Source organism: Sorex fumeus, unplaced genomic scaffold (assembly GCF_029834395.1).
Source record: "Sorex fumeus unplaced genomic scaffold, SorFum_2.1 ptg000008l, whole genome shotgun sequence".
Lineage (NCBI taxonomy): Eukaryota > Metazoa > Chordata > Mammalia > Eulipotyphla > Soricidae > Sorex > Sorex fumeus.
Window position 1 is genome coordinate 90,277,027 of NW_026606065.1, and position 20,641 is coordinate 90,297,667.

The window sequence follows — 20,641 nt, forward strand, 5'->3', positions numbered from 1 at the left end:
TAGACAGTGCTAGAGAAGAAGGCTACAGGAGTGTATCCCATAAAAGACCATACCACTCTGTTCTTCAGACCTTTCAAAGAATAACGGAGTAAGGCAGTTATATGCAAAACGTCGGTGCTGGACCACTGGTACCGGCCATGTGGGGACTTGTCAGAAATGAAACTCTGCATTTTAAACCAAAACCTATGTAAAGTGGACATCAGTATACGTGTCTCAGGAAGACTTCTACGTCTGTGTTGACAGTATTTGCTAGTGTTGTGGCTGATGAAGTCCAGCCAACTCCCTGTCCTGTGATAGCCCACTCACCCAAGGCCCTGTCTGCTCCCTCAGATCTTGCACCCCATTCATTCTTTAAGCCACTACTGTACCAGGAGTAGTACACCACATTTGATGGGGTCTAAAGCAGAAGGTAACCACCAATATCAATCAATCAATCAATCTATCAATCAATCACTCTATCTGTCTACATGCACATAAGGTTCAACCTATAATAACATGTTAGCAATCCTTTTGGATCATTTTTAGCATATTATTCCTAACAAGCAATACAAAATAAATTATTTAGGATCTGCCTGTGGGGCAGGCTTGGGTGATGGAGAAAAAATTTGAAATAGCAGTGGTGGGAAGGTGTGAAGGAGGTGGGGTTGGTGTTGGAATATTGAATGTAATAAATTACTGTGAACAACTTTATTAAAAAAAAGTATCACTTCAGAGCTGATAACTGCAAGCCAAGCTCTAGAATTAGAGCATCAGAATTTACAAGAGTCTCAGAACTTAAGTGCACTCAGAAGATTTTTTTGGTGAAGCAAAAATTACACAAGTTGTTTTCGAGAATTCATAGTTTGGGTATTCAGAGAGTCAAGTACTCATTCGAGTAGTTCCTGACAAGCAGTCATTCACTTCATTTGCTAACAAGACTTCTGTAAAAATCGTTTTCCAAATGATCAATGCTGGCACTCAGTACAAACACCAATCCTGATTGAACCTTGAGGATGATAGCTGGGGAAGAACTATCAGAAACATCCAGGGATGACTTCAGGATATTCACAGCTTCCTTCAATTCCATTCTACTTTTTATAAAGGCTCTTTTTGCCTGGATAATCACCTACAGATGACAGTAAGCCTTTACAACTTAATTTAAAGTTTATCTTTTCTATGAGGCTTCCCTTGATTAGACTATCTTATATTAATCTAGGAGTTCTCTAAATACACTCTTTAGCTTTTGCAACATTCACTATTTATAGATCTTACTCAACATTTAGTGTCAGCTGTTTTAACTTGTCCTTATGTATATTTTATTTACCCATCAAGTTGTAAGTGCTCTGAGTTCCGAGTTCTTGTTGTATACTTATTTTCTATTCCATAATTGACAGACTTAATGCTTACTTATCACGGTAAAGTAAATACACATACATTCTTAAAAAAATCAATGGCTGCATTTTCTTTGATTTTAAAGAGAGTAAGGAGATATTTAAATTTCCTTTACTACTTGTGTTCTCTGGCTCAAAACCCCAAAGACTGTCCAATCAGAAAATAAGGAACATAGAGATGCTCATAGGGGAGAATAAAGGATCTACATACAGTTCATAGGATACCTTTCTGAGAGGTCATAATGTGAACTCTGTGCAGAGTACAATCTTTCTAAAGTCAGAGAAAGAGATTCCCGGGAAACAAAAGACATGAAACAGGTGGTACCTATAGGTGGTATTGTACAATACACTGTGGATCAAATTTCAGTCATGAAAAAAAATCAATTGGAAGGGATGCAGACAGAAAAGTTCTTAAAAACAACTTTGTAGTGTTATCCGAAAACATAGAAAGAATCACATCTTAGAACTGAGAACCACTTAAGTGAAACCAACTGGACTGGAAGCTGAGCTGGAAGGGAACTATGTCACTCCATCTTCGGTTTTACATTGATAGCTCCTAATATCTCTAGTACCACCCAAAGAAAAAAGAAACCTAGGCTCATCCATGACTTTTAGTGGATACTGAGTCTGGGAAAAAATCATGAATAGGTCATGGAAAGGTTGAACACAGGGTATATATATATATATATATATATATATATATATATATATATATAGAAAGATACTGCAGTAGAATGTGAAGATAATGCTATTCTGAAAATTCAGAAAAAGATATATCAAGCTGATAATTTCACGCTGAGTTAACAACAAGAAAATTTAACAGCATTAATCCTTCTAAATATGCAAAGGAGTTTGAATCCTGGGGTAATAACATTGACAAGAATAAGCAATGAGGTGAAAGATCTTATCTTACATGGGAGTGACTGGACATGTCAATTCATTCTTTTTGTTCAACGTGAGAAAAAACATTAAGAGGATTCAAAAAAGCATATATATACATATATGTATGAGAATAAATAACAGGATATATAAATTCCAAATCACTAAAAAAATTAATTTAGGCATAGTTCATATGGCCAAGGAAAACAAAATTTAAATAGGAAGAAATATTAAAAAACATTAAAATGAAAAATAAAATTTTATTAAACCAAACATATCTACTGTTACAACAGATTACTAAACATATTAAACACATAGCTGTTGAAAGAGGAAATACCTAAGAGATTACAACTAAGAACTCCTCCTCTGCTCTAGAATATAAGGTTGGCAGATCTGGACTGCAGAAATACAACAGAGGGTAGGACACTTGCCTTGCATGCAGCCAACCAAGTTCAACCCCTAGAACCCCATACACCCCCTGCACTCTGCTTAGAGTGGTCCTAGGGCATAGAATAGAGAATAATCCCTGAGGACAGCTGGGTGTGACCAAAAACCAAACCAAAACAAACAAAAACGGTTGGCAAATTTGAGATTCTATTATTCTTAGCTTTGAACTTAAGCTCTTTCTGTTGCACTATACTGTTTACCTAAGCATGCTAACTAAATAAGTTCTTTACATTTCAGATACTTAAGTTCATTCTCTTTATAGGCAAATCACATGTGTTTAATAGTATGACATATTTTACATTCATACATGTATGTATATACATACACACACCCACACTTTGGGGAGAATGAATGGGTTTCTTTAAGAAAAATACATTATAAAAATAAGTATCTATAAAATACACCACAAAGGCATATGAATATAATACATTATAATGTATATAAAATCTATTATAAAATTAACATTGTATAATTGAAACCCAAGCACAAAAATGTGCAACTGCAACTGTACCTCATGATGTCTCACTATTAAAAATTAAAATAATAATAATACTTAAAAAATTAACACATGGAATAAATATGCTTTGATTGTACATCTCGTATACTCATATTAGCAAAAGAATTAACACTAGAAAATAATGATTAAAATGCAAGGGCCAGAGTTCAACTGGTTGAGAACATGCACTCCTGGCACACTATAATCCCCTGAACTCCGCTGGGTATGAGACACCCCCATCTCCCCAAAGTAAAAACCTATTTCATTTTTACTATATATATTTCACTTCTACATGTAAGTAGCATATTCACACATATACAATAGCCTAGAGGGTAAAATCATGCACTTTAATACTTAAGCAATGATTTAGAAAACACTGCTCTATATTCATGCTACTAAGCATATACAATTAAACAATAACCAAAGGAGATTTTAAGGCTCCAAGCAGTTAAAATTCTATGATCACAAAAAGCTTTTTGCAAGTCCTTATTAATAAAACTTCAGAACCAAACATAAATTATGGCTTTTAGAGAAAAACATAGGGAAAAAAAGAACTCCATACACTTCCTACTACATGTTTAACCACTATAAACAATGATATGGTAGAAAAACAAAAGCAATCCTTTCTTTTAATTCACAAGCATGGTGCTGCTGAGGCTGTTGGCAGTTACTCATCATCTAGAAGTGTAATCTGATTTTATATTTTTATTTGAAGATTCTTAAGGAAAAAAAATGTTGTAACCCAATCATGTCATAATCCAGGTGACATCTGTACTAGGCAGAATCCTGTTGTTATTCTCCTGTCTAGCTGCTATTGTTGAGAATGACAAAGTAGTGAAATTACATTTTCCCATTATTATTTCCAGACACTCTCTGCAATGGTTTGTTGACTCTAATAAACCTTCAGACAAAGCTGTCAGCAAAGGAAATGGCAGAAGGAGAGCAAGGAAAAGACTCTTCAACAGCAAATGCATCTAAAACCTTGGTACGAGCTTGTACAGCTTCTGATAACATTTAATGTGAGTGCTCCAACATTTATCCTAAGGCTATCTGAATTCTGATGAGAAAAATATATCCCATCAAGTCACATTACCAATGACTTTGATGAACATAAGCATATTATGAGATTAAAGAATGAGATGTCTTACCTGCTATCGTATTAAGAAACATCAAGTATTCGAAGTTTGAAATTTCCCTTCTTTGCCAACGCTGTGTCATGTTGGAAGATTTATAAAGCTGTCGAGGAGTGGCCAGTGATATCCTCCTAGCAATTAAATAAGTGACAACAAATAAAGCATCTTTTGCTTCATGACTTTAAGAACGCTAATCTTAACTAACACATTAGTATACTACGACTCAATATAGAATGTTCTGTTTTCCTTTTTAGATAAATTATAATCTATACTGTAACTGCAGATGTTAGTAATTTTAATATTCATTTAAAGACATATTATATGTAAATATATATATGTATATATGTACGTACTAAATGTACAAACCAGTGTAAAAGTTCCCAACTGTATAATATGGCTACACTGCGGGATTTTATCAGTCCTGTACCAAAAAGATGAAATAACGCTAATACATAAAAGTAGCTTTTAAATAATAGTACAAATCTGCTTCATGGCTGTTAGTGAGGCAAGTAGGTGGCTGGACCTGCCACTGAACTTGTAGCATCAACCTCTCCATGGAGTGTCCACATGCACATAGCACCCTCCCCCCCCCCGCCCCGAAAACAGCTCCCCCTCATGCTGGGAGAAAAAAAATAACTGAACTTCAAAAATATGAGAAAGTTCTGAAGAAGGTCCATTTGACCATATTAAAGGAAATAAACAGGATGGCTGTGTAAATGGCGAAATGTCGGAGCTTCGATGTGTTTATCAAAAACATAACAAAAGGTAGATATTCTGCAGAAAGTCTGGTCAGAGGGCTGCCTTGAATAGGATCACTATTTAAGAGAGAGTTTCCCCAACCTCCTCAATTCCTGCCATCTTCAGTTGTAGGGACTTTATTAAGTTCCACCCCCAAGTCTTGACCCCTGCCCTAGCCCAAGGTAACAAACCTGACCTATCTTTTTTTTTTTTTTTTAATGAAACAGTTTGGTCTAAACAGTTTAGTAATCACTGTTAAAAAATAGAAACACACAGGCACCACATGGCGTGCTAAGATAACCAAGATTTAACACCTAACTCTGGTCGCTCCCTGCACAGGGGCCCTCAAATCTCAGCCTCCCCAACGAAGGCAGTCTTAACCAGTTCTATGGGAATTTTCTGGATAGCACTAATTAGGGGTCAAATTTTCATTCCTCCAAGGAGACCACCTGCCACGGGACCTTTCCCAGTCCCACGGGTAGGTTCCCATGGCTGAAGAAATTCCCCTTCCTCATCCTTCTTCAGCATGCCTTTAAAAACCTTCCACCGTGTACGCCTGTTTGGGGCACCTTTCTACTTGCTAAAGAAGTGCACACTGCCCCAATCACGAATCATTTAATAAAGTCAATTAGGTATTTAAAATGAACTCAGTTGTCGTTTAACATTTGGTAATACAATTTTTAACAATTTAGTAGTGATTTGAAAATACAGTATTCAGAAACTGACATAGAAAAGGCCATTTTCAGTTGTTCAGTTGATTCTCTCTCCTTCCCTCCCTCTCCCTCTCTCCCTCTCCCCACCACTTCCCCAACCTGCCCTACCCCCCTCCTTGTCCCTCTCTCTCCCTCTCCCCCACCCCCAAGCTCCCTGCCTCCTCCAGTGTTTTCTAAATCATTGCTTAAGTATTAAAGTGCATGATTTTACCCTCTAGTGGGGTCTCAATAAGTACACATGGAATGAGTTGAATGGTTGGTCAACCATCTTAAAGAAAACATGGCTAAGGGGAAATATAAACCTGAAAATATTAAATAACACAATTATCTAAGATTAAAAAAGGGGGGGAGGAGAGTGTATCATTGGGACTGTTGAAAATATCCTATGAAAGTTTAGACATTGGAATGAAGATATTGGTATATACTTAGGCTATTACAACACATTTAGAATTGGGGCACAAGATGAAGACAAGATTTCCCTCTGCAATAAAAAATATTAAGCACTCTCTCAAATGATGACCCTACATAATAATCAGCTTTATGATTATTATGGTATATCCCTCATGAGTGAAAATGCAATTAGGTACAAGATTGTATTGATAGAATAGAAAACATACTACCAAATAATGGTAATCAGTGGAACTCTAGAAAATGGTCCAGTATGATGTGCTGACATTTTTCATCATTATGCGAGGGTGAAGATACAATTTCTAAGACAAATGGGGGTCACCGTGCCCAAAGACATGGAAACAAAAATGAAGAGTGGGCTCTAATCTTGGGCAATAACCCAATCCAAATTTTCCAACAAGTGAAATGGGATTAGAATGAATTGTATTGAGAACATGGTTACTTTAAGAATTAAGGAGACAGAACATTTCCTTCTACTATGTGAGGATGTGGTAAAAGTTGGTCATTCATCATTCAGGAAACTGACTCTCCTCAGGCACCAAACTGCAAGCACCTTGCTGTTAGATTTCCCTGGCTCCAGAACTGTGTGATATGGTTGTTGTTTATAAGTAAAAAACTAAAGAAAATAATGTGATAACACTTCTAGACTAAAATAAGTATAGGCCCTGACTCCCAGAAAGTGCTCAGTAAAACACAGTTATGGAAGTTTATTAATTAAAGGCACATTCATTTCGCTAGGATAGCCTAATGGAAATTGTCCTTTGTTCTGAATCTTTGCTCATTAAGCAACAATCTAATTTGTCACGTGATCTCTTTGTTCAACTGTGGTTCAAAAAGTGGTCCACATTATTTGTGAAGTGAATTTCTGGCGGGAGAGCTGCCTTTAAGCTTGATAATTTTGTTCATGTGAAAATCAGTCTCTGCTGGGGTTTGCTTAGAGTGAAGTCGCTCCCGCTGGAGGTACTCTGCTTAAAAGCCAAGGGCTAGGAAACAAAGCAAAGAATGAAGGCTCTGGTGATTTTGCCAAGGCATTCTCAGTTTGAGGGCTTCTACTCCGGCCAGCGAGACAGCATTCTCGTTTAACCATCCTCTAAGTAACAAGCGGCTCAAAATGACGGAGCACAAGCTGTGTGAGCGGAGGACCCCAGTTTGGTGCTCAGCACCAGCTGGGGGTGGCTGCGGCAACTTCTGATCAGCACAAGTTGACCAGCCTAAGCACTGAACGACAGAGTAGGGCCGAATACAGTTGGGGCTCCTCTCCCGGTGTCCTGAGCAGTGCTTAAGAGCCTCCCAAATGGGATAATATAAAACAAAAAAATAAACAAGATCTTGATGTCACAAACCATAAGTTTATGGACACATTTGTAGATCGATTCACTTACAGACCTGCCCACCTTACCCCTTACCTCTATCGGTACATGCACATATGTGCATACACTGTGACATGTGTGTTTATGGTTTTCGAAGTGTCCTCGGTGTATGGTCTCAAGCCATACATAAATGTGTCTTTTCAAAGATACAAGTTCCAATTGAGAGCAAATGATTATCATTCCTTTTGTGTCATGTTATTCATTTTTTCAACTAAGACATACTGCATTTCTTCTAAGAACTTCTATTACCTATGCTCCAGAAAGTAATGTCAGTCCTACACCTATTCTCAGCATCCCCATTGTTCTCATGCTCACTGCCTGACCCCCAACTGCGAGTTCTAATGAGGTCACAGAAAATACAAAAAACTGAACTTGTGAGAATATTCTTAGAAATCGAAGAATGAGTTGAGCTCTGAATGGAAAAACAAGGATACTGAAGGAAACGTTCTAGAGAATGGTTGTATAAAGTAACAACAGAAATCAAACCGCCGAACCTCTAATTTGTTTCCAGTTCCTCCACAGAGAAAAATGATCTTTCAAAATTAGTCCAAGACCAAATGTGGTTATAAGGGAATTGATACTAATAATGTTGTAAGGATGACAGTTAAAAAAAGCTTCTGGTTGTCTTAAAAAATTAAAAAAAAGCAGGCTCAGACAAGTCCAAGACTGTGGGAGGAAATTGCACATACTATTAAAAAATACTTTTTGTAATCTTGGAATAATCATAATCATTGAGAAAGATATCTGGAGACAGGAGATTATTTTCCAAAACGAAAAAGTCAGCCTTATTTGTAAGCTTTAATGTCAATCTTGGAAATATTCTTGAATTGATGATGAACCAGTTAGTAAGCACTTGGGAAAAGAAGCTGTGGTTCCTACGTATCCGTTTTACGTTCAATACAATCAAGTCTTGCAAAATTAACTTCATTTCTTTGTTTGATAGATTGAGTGCATTTTTCCCTTTCACCTAAGATTTTTTTTAAATAAGTACTTCATTATCTACCAATGTCTTAATTTAATCTTGTCATTCTGCTAGCAGATACTTTCGGCATGTACACACGTCAGTGAACTGGTCTTACACGGAAGCTTAATTTGAGAAGAGATTCTTGCAGCTCCATCTGAGTAGCACTTAGAAAGCACCTCTGCTATTAGCAACTGGGCTAGGTGTTGCTGATTAAAAGATAAGGAAGATACAGTCCCTGTCTTTTAAGTGTCTGTAGCCTATTTAAGGGAAGACAGACCCAGATTAGTCTGCCTTTCCATTCATAAAGTGCTGCTCAATAATAACCAGGGACAAATGATCTATGTGGAAGAAATGATCTGTGCTTGTTTGCCCAAAGCTGATTATCTCTTTCTTCCTTGTCAACAGAAACCCTATTATGTTCAGGTAGGAGGTGGCAAGGAGTTAAGGCTTGTTCTTTCCCCTGATTTCCAGGGGATGATTACTCAAAGACAGTAAACTCATTAGAATTTGGCAGTGACTGTTTCGTATGTGGGAAGGTGACCTCATTCTGGTCAAAGGGACTTAGGGTTTTGAGACATATATTCCTTCTTAACAAATGGAAGTTCGAGGAGAAATATTTTTGTCTTTGTACTTGCAATCAAGTATGTGAAGTGATATTTAGAGCAGTGGTGGTGATTTTCTGAATATCTCAATTCGGCTGCCAATCAAGAGTTCTCATATTGGAGATCACTTAGATTTTCAAAAAAAGGCTGAAAAGCTCTTATGCAAAACACACGTTTGGTTAAGTTTTCAGTTCCTAGGAGCCCAAACCTGACATACCATATTCCATATTTTCTATTTCCTACTTAGAGACTAGTAGCTTTGAATGAAACAATATTCAAAATGATGCTTTAAAAATATCAAAATGGGGCTGGAGAGATGTCTCAAAGGGTTGAGACAATATTCTTTACAAGGAAGTCCGGCACTCCATATTCCCGGGAACATTGCTGGGAGTGACTTTCCCTGCACTGTGCCAGAAATAGACCCCAGTACCACCAGTGTGAATCAAAGTAAAAAATAAAGAAATAAAACACCAAGTTAAAAGGTTAAAAATGAAATAGTTAAAGACGCATCCTAATTAGTGTTATCAACTACTATAAACTCTTAAGAGTTCTAGTACTTGAAGCATTTGTATACAGCCTTTATAAGAATAACATATGCTATTACACAACAATTAATCACAAATAACATAGGCTTTTGGAATGCTTCTTCCAAGATCTTAAGTAAAAATGTGTTAATTATGTGCTAGCTGTGCTATGCAATCAATTTTTTTACTTTCTCCCGTGTATGTGTTAAATTAATTATGCCTTCACTAGTCTGCAGTTCTTAGAATATCTGTTCTCATGACCTCTTTCCTATAAATGCATTACAAAGAAAGACAATTTCTTGGATCAAAAACATTATAATGATATGGCTCATTGACATTTATGGCATATTAAGATTGAAAGATGTTAACAATCACAGATAAAGTGGAATATGATATAATTACCTGGCTTGTGGCAAACCATAGCTGGTCCCTACTCCAACCCGAGGTAAGCTATAGACAACCTTTTTTACTGTTGCTTGATCAGGAAAATTAAACATAACTGAGGCTGTTGTAAGAAGGGGAAAAAAAAAGATGATTTAGAATACCATAGGAGAGCTAACCATTAGTTTCAGAAATAATTTTCAAAAGTTATTTGTAAGGTAATGAAATCTTCATGGAAAGCTTTAAAAATATGACTTAATCCATGAGAAGTCCAAGATTAACATTCTAAAGTAAGATAGTCTTTTTAATTTTTATGAGGGCATATCAAAGAGATAGAGCTTGGGAAAAGCAAGTCAGTACTGCACTATGCAAACGAATAATATCCGAATATGAGAGCATTTTTTCCTCAAATATATAAGGGGACTTACTTCGGTTTGCCATAAATACTTCCAGAGCAGTGTTTTGTAGAAGGTAACGTCTTGAAAATACAGCTCGTATCTCGCTGAACATCCATTTCCCATGAAGTCCCTCCGTGTATGCAAGAACCTAAAATAAACAGTTTCAAAGGAAGTGCCAGTCAGTAAAAGATGTCTCTAAGACTTAGCCTGACAATATCTTAGACAGCGTCATGTACAAGTCAGTAAATTAGAGGTTAGCTCCCTGAATTCACAATATATCACAACTCTGTCAATCATCTGATTCTATGTATTTGCAGATTTTTTCTTTTCTAAATTTTCTTCGTTGGCTCTTGAGAAAATGAAGGGAAAAAGTTACATATTCAAGGTGACCCAGTGATGCAAAACAGAAAAATGTGTTAGAACTTTTTAGTCTTGTATTAACTGGTTGAATCAGATGATCTGATGAGACTTCCTGTTCTTTCCACGTATCCCTTTCTCTTTATTTGCTTAAAGGAAAACTCACCCATAAATGCCCATGTGATCAACCCATGGAATGGACTATGATTTTATCTAAGCCAAATACTACTCAACTTTGTGACTGCAGTGTGGAAGCAGTAATAAACAATGTGTAGAGAAGGAAAAAAATGAGCATAGTAGCATTCCCATGAAATTTTATTAACAATGAGAGAGGTGGCTTCACTTTAGTTCTGAAAGGGTGGCTGAGCCATGGCTTAGACCAAGGGATGGCAAGGTTATGTTCTGCTTTCCCAGATTTCCTTGCCAATACGGCTGAAGACTTGTGACCTAGGCACTGGATAATGAGAAGAAAACCAAAGTCAGTCAGGATGTTTCAGTGAAGCTGATATAAAGTTATATGTAGTTGGTCCATTCTCCTTCACCTTTTTGCTTGAATGGAGATGTGATGGCAGAGAGATTGATGGCTCTAATAATGAGGAGGAAATCCAAGGGAATAGCACATAGGATGGCTCTAATATTGAGCTACTGAAACAATCTCAGCAATCACCCATATCCGGACTTCTTGTTACATGATACAGGTAAGTCACATTTGATTAAGCCACTGTAGTCAAATCTGTAACAAATTCATTCTTTTCTGATAGACCAACATAGGGTAATAATATATAAACACATTTCTATCTGCAATGGTATAGTCTGTATAATCTGCTTACCTATAATTAGTTTTCATAAAAATGGAAATTGCTGAGCTGGTATATGTTAAGCTTATATATATAAAGGTAAAGGTAAAGGCCCTCCCGTTGTTTGTCGATTTGCTCGAGCGGGCCCAGTAACGTCTCCATTGGAGACTTCGTTGTTACTGTGTCTGGCATATCGAATACGTCACGGGGGGCTTTCCAGGCTCTGCCGTGTGGGCGAGATACTCCCGGTAGCTTGCCGGGCTCTCCAAGAGGGGCGGAGGAATCAAACTTGGGTCAGCCATGTTGGCTGCGTGCAAGGCAAACGCCCTACCGCTGTGCTACTGCTCCAGCTTATATATATATATTTTGAAAATAAGTTATAAATTTCTTTCCAACGTTTATTTTCTTTACACAATTATAGATATTTATTAACTGTGATTCTATATGCATATACATGCATATGTGTGTATCTAGATATATCAATATCTACATATTGCTATACAAATGATCTGTTGGTCTTTTCATTCCTTGAAAATTACATTTTCTAACTTTCCAACTCAGTTTCTGTATTTCTCTAGGTACTGGAAGATTTTTGGAGAATGTTAGATATCTACTCAAATCCTAAAATATTTGAAGTCAGACTCCCATTTAAGTCTTAGCTCTATATTTAAAAAAAAATTTCATTAGTGAAACACCATGAGGTACAGTTGTAAACTTACAAAATTTTGTGATTGGGTTTCAGTTATACAATGATCAAGTACCCATCCCTCCACCAGTGCCCATTCTGTACCACAATGATCCCAGTATCCCTCCCACCCCTCATCTCCCCCATCCCCCCCACCCCCAGCCTCTGTGGCAGGGCATTCCCTTTTGTTCTCTCTCTCCTTTTGGGTGCTGTGGTTTGCAAAAGAGATATTGAGTGGTAATCATATTCGGTCTATAGACTACTTTCAGCATGCATCTCCCATCCTGGGAGGATCCTCCCAACACTCTTAATTTGGTGCTCCCTTCTTTATCTGAGCTGCCTTTTCCCCTAGCATGTGCAGCTGACCTCCAAGCCATGGAGTGAACCTCCTGGTACTTATCTCGGCTATTCTTGGGTATTAGTCTTCTCTTTTGTTACTTTATGTTACCCAGATGAATGCAATATTTCCATGTCTGTCCCTCTCTTTCTGACTCATTTTGTGTAGCATGATACTTTCCATGTAAGTAGCACTTATATGTAAATTTTATGACTTCAACTTTTCTAACAGCTACATAGTATTCCATTGTGTAGATGTACCAAAGTTTCTTTAACCAGTCATCTGTTCTCAGGCACTCAGTTTTTTTCCAGATTCTGGCTATTGTAAACAGTGCTGCAATGAACAAACAAGTGCAGATGTCACTTCAACTATACTTTTTTGCCTCTCTGGAATATATTCCCAGGAGTGGTATTACTGGGTCAAATGGGAGCTCAATTTCTAATTTTTTGAGGAGCGTCCATACTGTTTTCCAAAAGGGTTAAACCAGTCGGCATTCCCACTAGCAGTGTGAAGGAGGGTCCCTTTCTCACCACATCTGCGCCAGCACCAGTTGCTTTTGTTCTTTTGGATGTGGGCCAATCTCTGTGATGTGAGATGCTATCTTATTGTTGTTGTTTTGATCTACATCTCCCTGATGAATAGTAATGTAGAGCATTTTCTCATGTGCCTCTCTGCCATTTGGATTTCTTCTTTGAGAAAGTTTCTGTTCATTTCATCGTCCCATTTTTTGATGTGGTTGGATGTTTTCTTCTTGTGGAGTTCAACCAGTACTTTTATGTCCTTGATATCAACTCCTTGTCAGATATGTACAGGGCGAATATCCTTTCCCATTCTGTAGACTGTCTTTGTATTTTGCCACTGTTTCTTTGGAGGTGCAGAAGCTTCTTAGTTTAAGGTAGTCCCATTTGTCTATTTCAGTTTTCACTTGCTTGGCCAGTGGCGTGACATCTTTGAAGATACCATTAGCTTCAATGTCATGTAGTGTTTTGCCAACTTTGTCTTCAATGTACCTTATGGATTCCGGTCTGATGTTGAGGTCTTTAATCCATTTTGATCTTACTTTTGTACATGGTGTTAGGCAGAGATCTGAGCCCATTATTTCGCATGTAGCCATCCAGTTTTGCCAGTACAATTTGTTAAAGGCTTTCCTTGCTCCACTTCACATTTCTTGCTCCCTTATCAAAGATTAGATGATCATATATTTGGGGGGAGATGTCAGTATATTCAACCCTGTTCCATTGGTCTTCAGCTCTAACTTTGTTCCAGTACCATGCTGTTTTAATTATTACAGCTCTAACTTTGCTCCAGTACCATGCTGTTTTAATTATTGCTGCTTATAGTAGAGTTTGAAGTTAGGGAAGTTGATTCCTCCCATTTTTTTCTTTTTTTAAAATTAAAAAAAATTTTTTTTATTAGTGAAATACCATGAGGTACAGTTGTAGACTTACAAATTTTTGTGCTTGGGTTTCAGTTATGCAATGATCAAGTACCCATCCCTCCACCAGTGCCCATCCTCCACCACCATGGATATCAGCGTCCCTCCCACCCCCCGTCCCCCCATCCCACCCTGCCTCTGTGGCAGGGCATTCCCTTTTGTTCTCTCTCTCTCTCTCTCTCTCTCTCTCTCTCTCTCTCTCTCTCTCTCTCTCTCTCTCTCTCTCCTTTTGGGTCCTGTGGCCTGCAAGAGAGCCACTGAGTGGCAATCATGTTTGGTCTATAGTCTACTTTCACCATGCTTCTCCCATCTGGGAGGATCCTCCCAATACCCTTTATTTGGTGCTCCCTTCTCTATCTGAGCTGCCTTTTCCCCTAGCACGTGTGGCTGGCCTCCAAGTCATGGAGCAAAATTCCTGGTACTAATGTCGGCCACTCCTGGGTGTTAGTCTCCGATTTTGTTACTTTATGTTCCCCAGATGAATGCAATCTTTCTGTGTCTATTCTGTTCTTTCTGACTCATTTCACTTAACATGATCCATACTGGCCGACTGGTCCAACCCTTTTGGAAAACAGTATGGGACGATTCTCAAAAAATTAGAATTTGATCTCCCATTTGACTCAGCAATACCACTCCTGGGAATATATCCCAGAGAGGGAAAAAAGTATAGTCGAAGTGACATCTGTACTTGTTAGTTCATTGCAGCACTCTTTACAATAGCCAGGTAAAGGTAAAGGTAAAGGCCCTCCCGTTGATCGTCGATTTGCTTGAGCGGGCCCAGTAACGTCTCCATTGGAGACTTTGTTGTTACCGTGTCTGGCATATCGAATACTCTCGGTAGCTTGCCGGGCTCTCCGAGAGGGGCGGAGGAATCGAACTCGGGTCGGCCATGTTGGCCGCTTGTAAGGCAAACGCCCTACCTGCTGTGCACAATAGCCAGAATCTGGAAAAAACCTGAGTACCCAAGAACAGATGACTGGTTAAAGAAACTCTGGTACATTTACACATGGAGTACTATGTAGCTGTTAGAAAAGATGAACCCATTTTATTTTTTCCAAGAATTGCTTTAGCTATTCGTGGGATTGTGTTGAATTTATACAGTGCTTTGGGAAGTATTGCCATTTTGACAATGTTAATTCTCCTGATCCATGTACAGGGGATATTTTTCCATTTCCTCATGTCCTCTTTTATTTCCTGAAGTAGCGTTTTGTAGTTTTCTTTGTACAGGTCCTTTACTTCCTTAGTTAAGCTGATTCCTAGGTACTTGATTTTCTGGGGCACAATTGTGAACGGGATTTTTTTTTTCATGTAGCTTTCTTCTCTCTCACTGTTTGCGTATAGGAAAGCCATGGACTTTTGGGTATTGATTTTATAGCCTGCAACTTTACTATACAAGTCCATTGTTTCTAAGAGTTTCTTGGTAAAGTTTTTAGGGTTCTCTAAGTATAGTATCATATCACCTGCGAATAGTGAGAGCTTGATTTCTTCCTTTCCTACCTGAACACCCTTATTATCTTCTTCTTGCCTAACTGCTATTGCAAGTACTTCTAGTACTATATTGAACAGCAGTGGAGAGAGTGGGCATCCTTGTCTCATTCCCGATCTTAGAGTGAAGGCTATTTTTCCCATTGAGGATGATGCTTACTGTAGGCTTGTGGTAAATGGCTTTAATTATATTGAAGGAGGTCCCCTCTCTAGTCATTTTGGTGAGGGTTTTCATCATAAAAGGTGATGGATTTTGTCAAATGCTTTCTCTGCATCTATTAATATTATCATATGGTTTTATCTTTTCTTTTGTTGATATGATGGATTATGATGATTGATTTCTGAATGTTAAACCATCCTTGCATCCCCGCAATAAATCCCACTTGGTCATGGTGTATGATCTTTTTGATGAGTTGTTGAATTCTATTTGCTAGTATTTTGTTGAGAATCTTCGCATCCATGTTCATCAGGGATATCAGCTTGTAGTTTTCTTTTCTTGTGGTGGCTTTGTTTCCTTTCGGTAATAGAGAGATATGGGCTTCATAGAAACTGTTTGGGAGACTTTCTGTTTCTTCAATTTCCTGGAAAAGCTTGAGAAGAACTGGCAATAGGTTCTCTTTAAATGTTTGGAAAAATTCGCTAGTGAATCCATCTGGACCTGGGCTTTTGTTTTTGGGAAGATTTTTTTATAACAGTTTCAATTTCCTTGATGTTAATAGGTCTATTCAGGTACTCTAGATCTTCTTGATTCAGTCTTGGGAGATAAAAGGAATCTAGGAATTTATCCATTTCTTCCAGGTTCTCTTGTTTTATGGCATACAGACTTTCAAAGTAGTCTCTAACGATCTTCTGAATTTCTTTGGTTTCTGTTGTGATATCCCCCTTCTCAGTTCTGATTGGGCTTATTAGGGTTCTCTCTTTCTTTGTGATAATTGCTAGTGGTTTATCTATCTTGTTTATTTTCTCAAAGAACCAGCTCTTGGTTTCATTGATCTTTCGGTTTTTTTTTTTTTTTTTTTGGTTTCTATGTCGTTGATTTCTCCTCCAAGTTTTATGATCACTTTCCTTCTGCCCGATTTGGGCTCCTTATGTTGATCCTTTTCTAAGCTCTTGAGCTGTGAAGTCAAGTTGTTTATGTGGGCCCTTTCTTCTTGAGAAATGCTTGCAGAGCTATAAAGTTTCCCCTTAACACTACTTTAGCTGCATCCCATAGGTGCTGATAGCTCGTGTCTTCATTCTCATTTGTTTCCAGGTATCTTTTAAATTTGTCCTTGACTTCCGTCCTGAACCACTCATTGTTCAACATTGAGTTAATTTCCAGGTGTTTGATTTGGTTCTCCATGTCTATGTGTGATTCACTTCTATTCTCAGTGCATCGTGGTCTGAAAAGATTGTTGATACTATTTCTATCTTTCTGATTCCATTGAGGTATATTTCGTGTCCTGGCACATGGTCTATTTTGGAAAATGTTCCGTGTGCACTGGAAAAGAATGTGTATTCTTTCTTTTTTGGGGGTAAAGCCCATCTCTCTTTTCTATTTTTTTTCTTCAAAGCCAATGTTTCCTTGTTGAGTTTTGTTCTTGTTGATCTATCCAGAGGCTATAAGGCAATGTTGAAGTCTCCGGCTACTATTGTGTTGTTAGCAATGTTCTCCTTAAAATCTGTTAGCTGATCACAGCGCCCAGGAGGAGAGAGAGAACAGGGGGGAATGCCCTGCCACAGTGGCAGGGGGGGATGGGGGGATGGGAGGATGGGGGGGGAGGGATATTATCCTGGTGGTGGAAAATGGGCACTGGTGGAGGGATGGGTATTTGATCGGGGTATGACCGAGATCCAAGCACAAAAATTTGTAAATCTACAACTGTACCTCATGTCGTTTCACTAATAAAAAAGAAAAAAAAATCTGTTAGCAATTGTTTTAAATATTTAGCTGTTCCCTCATTAGGCATGCATACATTTAAGAGTGTGATTTCTTCCTGTTGTATGTATCCCTTGATGAATATGAATAGAAAATGGACTTCGCTGTCCCTTCTAATCTTTTTCAACCTGAAATTGATGTTGTTGGATACTAGTGGCCACCCCAGCTCTTTTGATGGAGCTGTTTGCTTGCAGGATTGTTTTTCATCCTTTAACTTTGAGTCTGTGTTTACTCTTACTGTTCAGATGAGTTTCTTGTAGGCAGCAGAATGTTGGGTTCTGTCTTTGAATCCATTTTGTCACTCTTTGTCTCTTAATTGGTGAATTTAGACCATTGACGTTGAGAGAGATTATTGTTATGGAGTTTTGTATCATCTTTCTGTAAGGGTCTGCTGTGCTTGTAGGGTTTGTCTTGTCTTATAGTAGCCCCTTTAGTCCTTATTTTAGGTTTGTTTTTGAGTCTATGACGTTCCTGAGCTGCTGTTTATCTAGGAAATAGTGTACCATTCCTTTGAGTTTGAGTGAGAGTTTAGCTGGATAGAGTATTCTTGGTGAAGCATTCATTTCAGTGAGTTTTTTCGCTATATCCAACCATTGCCTTCAGGCTTGGAGAGTTTCCTCTGATAGGCCTGCTGTGAATCGAAGGGGTGCTCCTTTGTATGTGATTTCCTTCTTTGACCTTGCAATATTGTATCTCTATCAACAGCATCGATCATTCTAACTATAATATTTCTTGGAGTGTTTTTGTTAGGGTCTCTTTTAGCTGGTACCCATTGGGCTCCTTGAATCTGGTTGGCTGCATTGTTGAGCTCTGGGAATTTTTCATCAATGATTTGTTTGACCGTGGCTTTTTCATTGGGATTGTTTCCCTGAGCTTCTGGTACTCCAGTGATTCTAATGTTGTTCCTCTTGGAATCATCTCCTATGATTCTGATTCACTCTAGAGCTATTCTGAGGTCTCTTGCCATTGTTTGTTGTTGCCTGTAGGCTTCATGTAGCTGATCTTCTAGCTCACTGATTCTGTCTTCAGCTGTGGCCATTCTACTGTTGAGGGCACAGACTGAGTTTTTTATTTCATCTATGGAATCTTTTATTCGTGACATTTCTGTGCATAGCCTTCCAATGTCTGCTCTCATTTCTTCTGTAATTTCTCGATTGTTTCTGTCATGTTACTGGATATCTGTCTGACTGTTTCACTGAGTCAATTGAACATCTTCATGACTTCATATCTGAATTCTTTCTCAGAGAGGTCTTTTAGGTGAGTAGCACCTATTGAAGCTTCTGGACTATTTTCATTGTCCTCCCCACGTGGTTGGGATTTGGTGTTGTTTCTTCATGTTCATGTGGAGGTATGGGACTGAGCTGTTACACAAGATTTCTTGGTATGACTAAACTACCTGTGGCTGCGTGAGTGTCACCCCGCCTAAAATTAGCCAACGCCCACTTCTACAGAAGCCACGCCCACTTCTGAAGAGGCCACACCCACACAGGTACGTGGGTGGTGTGTGGGGCGGTACCAGCTGGGAGGGCAAGACCCCCCAGTGTTGGGCAGGAACAGGAAGAGGCTCGGGGCTGGTGCACAACACAGGGTCCTAGAGGACACCCAGGGAGCTCGTGTGAAGAAAGCCAATTCGTGGGTTCGAGTACTGGCAGCTTAACTGACTTGGGTGGGGAAAAAGACTGGCACAGTGTTGGAGATGAACGGGAAGAAGTTCAGGTCTGGTGGGCGACCCAGGGTCCTAGAGGATACCCGTGGGGCTTGCGCGAAGAAAGCCAATTCCCGGTTCGAGTACTGGCGGCTTAACTGATCTGGGACAGGAAGAAGTTAGCTCTACTCTTTAGAAGACTTTGAAAAATGATTTAACTCAATCTGAAAAAAATGTGGCAATAATATCTATTACTGGTTAGTTTAAGTTGAGAGAATGAATGTAAAGTATATCCTTGGCTATTATATTTAAGCTCTCTGAATATTATATTTATGCTCTTACTGTAAGTGCATATGTCTTTGTTGTTGCACAAAAAGGACAACTGGTTTCTAAATCCAAATATTTTAGATATTTAACAAAAGCATTTACATCATACAATTTATATTTATAAATTCTTACTTGAGTACAAGGGCTGGAGCTGTAGCACAGCGGGTAGGGTGTTTGCCTTGCATGTGGCTGACCCGGGTTCGATTCCTTTGTCCCTCTTAGAAAGCCCGGCAAGCTACCAAGAGTATCCTGCCCCCCCACCCCCAGCAGAACCTAGCAAGCTCCCCGTGGCATATTTGATATGCCAAAAACAGTAACAACAAGTCTCACAATAGAGAGATTACTGGTGCCTGCTCAAGCAAAACAATGAACAACGGAAGGACACTGCTACAGTGCTACTTGAGAACAATATTTTCCAGAATTGAATTTCATAAACTAATATTCAAAAGGGAAAAGAGAACTAATGGGGTTGATAATTTTGGCTTTTGTCAGTAAGAAAAATGTTAAATTCATATTCTTCCTTATTTCCCTCTGTGAGAGACATCAAGCAATTAATCTGTAATCCAGTACCCTTTCCATAACCATGTTAGCTTATTTTCCTTATTATTTACCTTAGCAGAAAACTACCTTTCTGCTAAGGTAAATAATAAATACCCCGAAATTAAGACTTCTTTAATCACGATCACGATCACGACCACCCTGTTGTTCGTCGATTGCCTCGAGCAGGTGCCAGTAACGTCTTCTTCGTCCTAGCCCTGAGATTTTTTTTTTTTTTAAAGTGCCATATTCAAGGCTTTTTTCAGGGTTAGGAGAATGAGACCCATCATTGTTACTGGTATTTGGCATATTGGGTATACCACGGGGAGTTTGCCAGACTCTGCCGTGTGGGCATGTTACATTTGGTAGCCTGCCAGTTTGACCGAATTAGGAATGAGATGATAAGATGATAAGATAAGCTTCCAGGAGCTGAGTGTGATGATCTCTGGATCCTGGCCGTTGTTGGAGTTACACGGCAGTTGGTGGGTGTAACTGTCTAGTTACTGGCAGGTCCAGTCCCAAACTGTACAGGCTTGGAGATCTCAGCCCCGGGTCCCACACACCTGGGTTCCTCTGTCAGTTCTTTTATGCGTGAGGCTCATCCAAGTGTGTGGAGAGTGCTCCCAGCAAGGCCTTGGCTGGGCCTCGGTGGTCTTCAGCTGTTGGGCCCTGGTGGAGACAGTCAGGCATAGGGT

The 20,641-nt window shown here is 38.8% G+C and overlaps 1 protein-coding gene across 3 annotated transcripts in view; it reads right to left on the bottom strand.

The window, feature by feature from the left end:
• The window catches only part of NBEA (neurobeachin), a 663,869-nt gene that overhangs the window by 123,048 nt on the left and 520,180 nt on the right, over window positions 1-20,641 (bottom strand). For all 3 annotated transcript variants that reach the window (XM_056109123.1, XM_056109115.1, XM_056109106.1), the window contains 3 exons: window positions 10,454-10,571; window positions 10,047-10,149; window positions 4,341-4,456 (listed from right to left, as the gene is read on the bottom strand). In XM_056109123.1, the coding sequence (XP_055965098.1) occupies window positions 4,341-4,456; window positions 10,047-10,149; window positions 10,454-10,571 (337 nt within the window). The remainder of the gene's footprint in view (window positions 1-4,340; window positions 4,457-10,046; window positions 10,150-10,453; window positions 10,572-20,641) is intronic.